This window comes from Lepidochelys kempii, chromosome 8, assembly GCF_965140265.1.
Source record: "Lepidochelys kempii isolate rLepKem1 chromosome 8, rLepKem1.hap2, whole genome shotgun sequence".
NCBI lineage: Eukaryota > Metazoa > Chordata > Testudines > Cheloniidae > Lepidochelys > Lepidochelys kempii.
The window spans coordinates 75,253,049-75,261,360 of record NC_133263.1 but is presented as its reverse complement, the minus strand read 5'-3'; the positions used below and the strand labels follow the sequence as shown (position 1 = coordinate 75,261,360).

The following is an 8,312-nucleotide window of genomic DNA, read 5'->3' as shown; positions in this document are numbered from 1 at the left end:
TATTCCTGGGTTTCAGATGGCTTTGTAAACACTCTTCAGGTATAACAGCACTCCTAAACTAAGTAAAACATCAGTGGTTTCTAATGGTTTTCTATCTTGGACAGTAATGTTATAAAACGTCATTTCTGTGATCTCAAGTATGCCTTATCACTGTTAAAGAAGCATCCAATGAACTGTTTCATTAAAGAAACTAAAAACTAATGTGTTTAGTATTGCATGTAGCAGTGTCTTTCACCTTATGTACTGAGAGCTTATACTTTTCCTGACTTGGTTTGTCCCACAATATATACACTATAATTTATATTTAAACTTATTTTTTCTTCACAGATTGATGCTATAACAGACCTTGGAACATGTGAAACTCACTAAAGATGTCTGTTCCAAATCAACAGTATCCAACTATTGTTAATCCTCCACCACCAGAATATATCAATCCTAAAAAAACTGGCTGTTTAACAAATCAACTTCAATATTTACAGAGGGTGGTCATGAAAGCTATGTGGAGACACAACTTTTCCTGGCCATTTCACCAGCCTGTAGATGCTGCAGCATTAAACCTTCCTGTAAGACTCCATTTGAGTATTGTATTAAGCCTTATAATATGTTGAAGAATAAGCAAGTGAAATCTTAAAGGTAAACTGAAATGTTGGCTTTAAAAAACGAAATCTGTTACTCCACAGAGATTCTGGGCAGTGCTGCAGTTTAGGCCCCTAGGACTGTCTACATGATGCCAGAAGTATTTCAGCCCCCAAAGGATGGGGAAGTCTATAAAGGGGTCTTAAACCACCCCACCCAGCAACCCCTGAGCTGAAAGTTCTGGGCTGCACTTCTTAGAGGTGCAGCACAAACTCTTAGCCCAGGCCTTTACTCCTCCATCACTATATTATGATAAGAATTGTCAGGAAATAATGCTTGTAAACATTATCGTACCCAATAAGTAGCTGAGATCTTGCAGTTGCTTTCTTCAGAGTGGAAAAAATCCAAATAGTTTCTACCACTGAAAATCTGATGCAACTTATCCAAATACCATCTTGATTTAATGTTATGTTTGTCTGTTCTAAGGCCTCATTTGAGTTTCTGGTGGGAATGATTTAAAGATAGTCAGTGACCTGCTGTGCACAAGAGAAATATTAGAAAGAGAAATTCAGATGAATTTCCCACTAGAAAAAGCTTTCTCTTGGTGAATGGGAGTGGGGTACCCTTCTAAAGACACCTGCTCTTAAAAGTCAGTAGTTTCTTGACATCTTTTAAACTGTTTATAGAGCATTATGTGTCCATTCAAACTTTTGTTCAGGGTTCAGAGAATAGTGTCAACACCCCTGATGCGTCCCTAAGAGGTTGACGCTTAATGCTTCATAATCTGAAAGTATGGCACCTTTGGAACAGTTTAATATGCTATATTTACTTTTATGCATGTAAGATTTATGAGAAAATATTGACTTTATTGAAGATATGTTGTGTTTTAGAGAATGTTTGATTGACATTTGGGCTTGTTTGTGGAATGTCCAATTAACACTTTACACCAGTAAATTAATGGATTACTTTTTTTTTCCTGTAATCATCATGTGTCTCTGACAGGAAGGTGGTAAAACTGACCGATGATGCTCATAAGCTTCTTTCACTGTTATACTGACAGTGTATCACTTTTTTCTACACTGCAGAGAAAATGAATACAAATACTAAGGGTTTAAAAAAATAAACCTCATCAGACTTCCTCAACACCATATGCCTGCTGTGGGGCTTTCACTCACACTTTTGGGGCCTTGATGTAGGGGCAATCTGAGACTTTAACTGGTTTGAGTGGTGAAAGAATTAAGAATGTGTGGTCATTTTCTCACTAGGATAGTCTGGTTTCTCCCTATATCTGTCCTGTCAAAATCTCCAGTTCAAATACAGAATTACGCATTAGTTGACCAGACTAGCTCATTGTGGTAATCTAAAGTCTTCTTGACTTTCAAGTGAAAGACCGAACTTCTGATTTTAACTTTCATTTTCTATGTAGTGCTACATTTTAAAAGCAGGCACCCTTAGATAACCTTCAAGAAACCTAAAAAGGCAATATTCCATTCTTAAAATCACTTATAAATGTATGCATACTCCTAAAAGAAGGCTAGCCACATTTCTCAGTTTGGAAGTCTTTGAGATATGAAGGGTTGTTTTCAATGGTTTGATTCTTGCTTGAACTATAGACTTCCTCTCAAGAATGCATATGTCCAGTCACAGCCCAGGGGTTAGGCTGCTCACCTGGGATGTGGGACACCCAGATTTGAATTCCCACTCGACTTGATTTGGAGCAGGAACATGAGTGTCCCATATCCTAGGTGGGTGTCCTAAGTGCTGGGTTATAGCATCAATCTCTGTCTGGACCAATGAATACTTATTTTCTGAAATCGCTCATCATAAAATTAAAAGAATGGAAATTAACTAGATGACCTAACATCTTTCTGATACCCTACCAAAGAAGGCTTAGAAACATAGGAATTGCCATACTGAATCAGACCAGTGGTCTAGTAGTGTGTCACTAAGGATCTTTCTGAACAATGCCAAAGAAAGGTGTAATAAACCCTGACAGGTGATTATGGGATAGCTTGTCCCCAAATAAAGCTTTCTCCTAACTCTGAATAGTTTTTGGATTATGCACTGAAGTATGAGTGTTTTTTATCCCTGCCCAAACTCTGGTTTCTTTGTTGTTTACAATTAACTCGGGATATAACTCTCATCTTGTAAAGCTCTTGGTCTTAATGAGATCCTGTGGCAATGAGTTCCACAAGCAAACTGTGTATTGTGTGGGAAAAGTGCTTCTTTCATCAGTTCTAAACTCTCCGCACAATTTGGTGTCACTGACTGTTCCTTCTTGTATTACGAGACAGAATGAACAGAAGTTTGATGTATCTTCTCAATAACATTCATTATACTGTGTACTCTTATTTTTGCATTTGAGGGTATGCAATCCTGGTCTCTCTCAATATGAGGTTTTATGCCTTGAACCGTTATTGTTACCCAACTCTGAACTCCCTCAGGATGCTCCTGTATTCTTTCTGATTTTTGTGAGGTGGAGGGTTATGTATTAATCTAATTTTGTCAAGGAATGGGGCTTCCACCACAACAGCCCTTAGACTTTTAATATGCTACAAGATGTTGCTCTTAGGTTTATAATTTCTTAACCCAGTTAAGTTTCTTCTTGGATTACCCTTAAATTTGCCTTTCATTAGTGTCTACATGTACCAGCCATTTATAAATTGTTTCCGTTACGTAGTTGTTACTTAACCAAGGTATGGTATAAATACTTAGTTCTTTTAACATTTTCTCTCAGATCAGACCCTCCAGGCAATTTGAGCAGCAGACAAAACCCTTTATCCATATCTGTTTCTCTTGACAAACTCATTTGGTCAGTTTGTCCAAAAGCACTGTCAAAGTGACTGTCGTCTGTATTTTGTTTTTGTTCTTAGGAGAAGCTGTCACTTAAGGTTAATATTGTAGGTCATTCATTCAAAGTTGTGGCAACAATTGTAGTTAGCCTCGGGACAGTTCTGCCTCTTCAAATTTCTAAGGCAGCCACTTAGAATTTAACACATACTTTCAGAAATAGTGTAGCTTCAACTTTTGCATAATCTACAATAAATTCTGTCTGGCTTCATTACAAGGACAGTGAGTATCTAACTTAACCCTTCTGACACCAAAAGGGGACAGGAGGTGGCAGAAGAGATCAGTATTTTGACAATAGCTGTCTTTTTAGCTGTGCCCGTTTAAATGTTGTTCTGGTCATGTTGCTAAACAGACAGTTAAACATCATTAAGATGTATTTAGCCTTTTGTTCCAGTGGATGAATTGCTCTAGTTATAGGTGCTTCAGAGGTTGTCATTACTAACTTAATTATTTGAAGCATATGTAACCTAGTTAATAGGAGTGTAAAACTGTTGAATGTTTCTGATTTCTTCTAACCTAGCGATTAACAACTGGGTGCTAATTCCCAGAGGTGGAAGTGAGCAATTCTACTAGGATATATATTTTTTAAATGGTCAGTCAGCTAAGACTTGAATTCACCTTTGTCTTTAGGGAAGCACCATGGCCCAATGGATAACGTACTGGACAGACATCAAGAGACCTAGACTCTAGTCCCAGCGCTACCCGCAATTTTGTGCGAGTCTCTTTGCCTGTCTTTGCTTCCATTTCTCCATCTGGGAAATGGGGATGCTTATTTTCACTTGTAAATTGCTTTGAAACCAACAGATGAAAAGTGCTATACAAGAGAACTATTATTCCTAGCAGAAGTGTCATTTGTCCACATGGTCCTATTCAATAATACTATTGAAATTAATACTTTTTTTAAAAAATCTATCATGCAAGAGGAAGAGTACAAAGAAATTAAGTTCCATAATACCTCTGCTGTTGTGGCACTTACGATGCTTTTAATGGTAATTTTAAACCTGAAAGAAAGCTTTCTTTTAATAGAATGTTCCTATTCCAAATTTAGCAACATAGTAATTCTGTTCTCCTGTTAAGGTTAACAGGTTGTCCTCAAATGTACAAGAGCACTCATGTTCTAGTAATACTTATTAATCTTTAATTAAATTCACAAATTAATATAGTTTTAACCATCTTTTTCAAAACCACAGGATTATTATAATATCATTAAGAAACCCATGGACTTGAGCACAATTAAAAAGCGTTTGGAACATAATTATTATACAAAAGCTACAGACTGCATTGAAGACTTTAAAACTATGTTCACGAACTGCTATGTGTATAACAAGGTATGTAAAATGCTAAAAAGAGGGGACTGTAGTAAATGATAGTGATCAGTAGGCCATATACCCAATTCTGAAAGTGTTTGCTATTGATGCATTTTGTTACTTGTAACAGCCAAATAACCTAACGTGTCTCTGAATTTTAATGGAAAACATTCATTTAAATAGGCTGCTAGTATTTATTCAAACTTACCAAAAGCACCTAGTCAATCTCTAGCCATCTGTACAATTCATTGAAAGGATAAATGTCCCCACACAAGGATCCTACCAACAAATCCACTACAACATAGCCCATGTAATCGCACAACAAACATGTCTAACAATTAAAAAGCTTATCATAAGTAAGACGCATGTACACACGCTCCTGATTATCCTGAATCCCACATTCCACTCCTTCAGGAAGCTGGGTGAATAGATGAGCTTTGCAATGGATAATGACTGACAAAATAGTGTGTGACGGACCAAGGGAAGAAGCAACTTTTAAGATGCTTCTTATGCATGGCAAACTCAGGTGATTTTGTTCTAATACTTGATTGCAGTATCCTCAGGAGTTGAAGGATGCTCAAGTGAACAGTCTGAAACTTGTCTCCGTGTAGGGGTGGGATGGTTGGGGAAATATTGAAGGAAATAATAAAGGGGTGGCGGGGCATTTAGTCTTTCAATATAATCATAATTTGTTGTGGAACTGGTGGCGTGGGTTATGTAACCCTTTTAAGGTTGTTCTGTAATAACTTCAGATTGACAGTAAACTTGTACTGCACGATGCTACAGAACATGGGTGTATTATAATGCTACTGAACGTAATACTCTTGTACATTGTATATTAAATTATTGTATTGTATATTAAAGTATATTGCCTATATTCTGTGATTTACAAACATAATTATATCTTGCAGCCAGGTGATGACATCGTTTTTATGGCACAAGAGCTAGAAAAAGTATTTATGCAGAAAGTGGCACAAATGCCTCCAGAAGAGAGAATAGTGATAGTCAACAAAGGGAAAAGAAAAGGAAAGAAACAAGAAGGTAAATACTAGACTACATACAGTGTTAATATATTAACTTGCTAACAGTTCAAATTTTAATTACGACTTTTTTTGTAAACATCAAATTGTGGAAGAGTTGATATTCTTGTCCATAGAATGGTAAAATTTTACGGCAACTGTAAGCAGTTTACTATTTAGACTAAAACCCAAACCTGGATTTGTGCTGGAAATGGCCCACCTTAATTATGCACATTGTAGGGAGAATGGTCACTTTGGATGAGCTATTACCAGCAGGATAGTGAGTTTGTGTGTCTGGTGTGTTTGGGAGGGGGGTGATGGGGTGAGAGTACCTGGATTTGTGCAGGAAATGGCCCAACTTTATTATCATGCACATTGTGTAAAGACTTGTCACTTTGGATGGGCTATCACCAGCAGGAGAGTGAATCTGTGTGGGGGGGGTGGAGGGTGAGAAAACCTGGATTTGTGCTGGAAATGGCCCACCTGGTGATCACTTTAGATAAGCTATTACCAGCTGGACAGTGGGGTGGGAGGAGGTATTTTTTCATATTCTCTGTGTATATATAAAGTCTGCTACAGTTTCCACGGCATGCATCCGATGAAGTAGCTCAGTGGTTTGAGCATTGGCCTGCTAAACCCAGGGTTGCGAGTTCAATCCTTGAGGGGGCCATTTAGGGGGTTCTGGGGCAAAATTGGGGATTGGTCCTGCTTTGAGCAGGGGGTTGGACTAGATGATCTCCTGAGGTCCCTTCCAACTCTGATATTCTATGAATCTATGAATCTAAGTGAGCTGTAGCTCACGAAAGCTCATGCTCCAATAAATTGGTTAGTCTCTAAGGTGCCACAAGTACTCCTTTTCTTTTTGCGAATACAGACTAACACGGCTGTTACTCTGAAACCTAAACTTTACTGTGGAGCAGTTGGGATGAGGACTCTGTATTTCACAAAATGACAACTGTCACTTGATTTTCCTGGAATTCAGTAGACAGGCAAAAAATCATTGCTTCAAAGTTTAAGCAGGTTCAATATGCCAATAATAAATACCCTCCCCAGTTCTAGCTGAATAACTTATTTTTTTTAAATTCTACCTTTTGACATGAGTTTGAGGTTTAGCTCATTCTCTGCATTGACAGTTAACAGGTACAGTAGTATAGTTTTAGGAAAAATTGTTTATCCATCTGATGAAAGATCCTTCCTGAAAGGAGCAGAAGTGCAGTGCATATGTTCCATAATTGACTTAGTTTTTTTTATTGTAAGCTAGTTAATATACTTTTAAGTTAGGAAGTTTAAAAGTAAAATATTAACTATTTGAAAAGGGAAATGCAAGTCTGTTAGCCTTCTTCCAGGTGTGAGAGCAGAGGTGTGCAGGTCAAGAGCGATCCGGTTTTCTATTCTTATCTCTGTTGCTAAAACACTATTTGTCACTGATAAAATTGTTTAGTATTCTTGTACCTCTGCTTCTTCCTTTCTGTAAAATTAAGAGGCTTCTGAGCACTTCACAGAAGTGTGATCTGCTGATTTAAAGGTGCTGTATAAACAAATGTATTATAATAGGGCTGTTGATTAATCGCAGTTAAATCATGGGACTAACTCCAAATTAATCACAGTTTTAATTGCACTTTAAACAATAGAATACTAATTTAAATTAATTTATGTAATAATCCAAAATTAAATTTTTATTTAAATTTATTAAATATTTTGGATGTTTTTCTACATTTTCATATATATTGATTTCAATTACAACATAGAATACAAAGTGTATATTTTTTATTTCAAATATTTTCACTGTAAAAATAAACAAAACATAGTATTTTTATAGTTCACCTCATGAAAGTACTGTACTGCAATCTTTGTTGTGAAAGTGCAACTTATAAATGTAGAACTATTAACTCATATATAACAATATGGTGCTCTTCATTTCCTTTCACAATGAGGATATATACTTTGGCCATGAACTGGGTATCCGTTTGGAAATCTGATTCTCATAAAATGGCTCTACCATCATGCTGTCCAAACAGGTTGGTTGTTTGGGTTTTTTTTGTCCGTCCGTCCCGTCCCCCCGACCCCAACTCTACATATTTGGAGCTTTGTGAGTCATACCTTTATTAAACATTATACATAACGTTTACCATAGTTTACCACAAGTTCATACTTGTCTGTTTTCAAGGGTATTGGGTATTGTATGTTGCCAGAGAGACACATTTAACAGGAAAGATAAGTGAGAAGGTATTCTCTCTGTAGGAATCAAAAGTACATTATGTTGGATTTGCCTTGAAACTACAAGATAGATAGATACATGATGACACAGGTGACAACTCTTGGGTCTGTGCACTTGGCAGTAGAGCAGCAGTCTTGAGCTGTTATCTCTAACAAATGATACTGTGTGATGTCTTAATTAGAGCTGCAGCACCCTATCCCCAGTTGCTTCCTATGACTCCTTCACTTCTGACAGTAAAGGGGCACTGCTCTCAGCTGCCTCTGCTGTATCACCCTGTTTGCTTGATGGCTATCTACCAAAACTTGTGTAAATTTGTCATGCAGTGTCCTGTATTTAAATATT

At 37.1% G+C, this 8,312-nt stretch overlaps 1 protein-coding gene across 1 annotated transcript in view; it reads left to right on the top strand.

The window, feature by feature from the left end:
- Positions 1–371: 371 nt before the first annotated feature.
- The window catches only part of BRDT (bromodomain testis associated), a 42,029-nt gene continuing 34,088 nt past the window's right edge, over positions 372–8,312 (top strand). The window contains exons 1-3 of the mRNA XM_073358225.1: positions 372–563; positions 4,617–4,754; positions 5,645–5,774. Coding sequence (XP_073214326.1) covers positions 372–563; positions 4,617–4,754; positions 5,645–5,774 — 460 coding nt within the window. The remainder of the gene's footprint in view (positions 564–4,616; positions 4,755–5,644; positions 5,775–8,312) is intronic.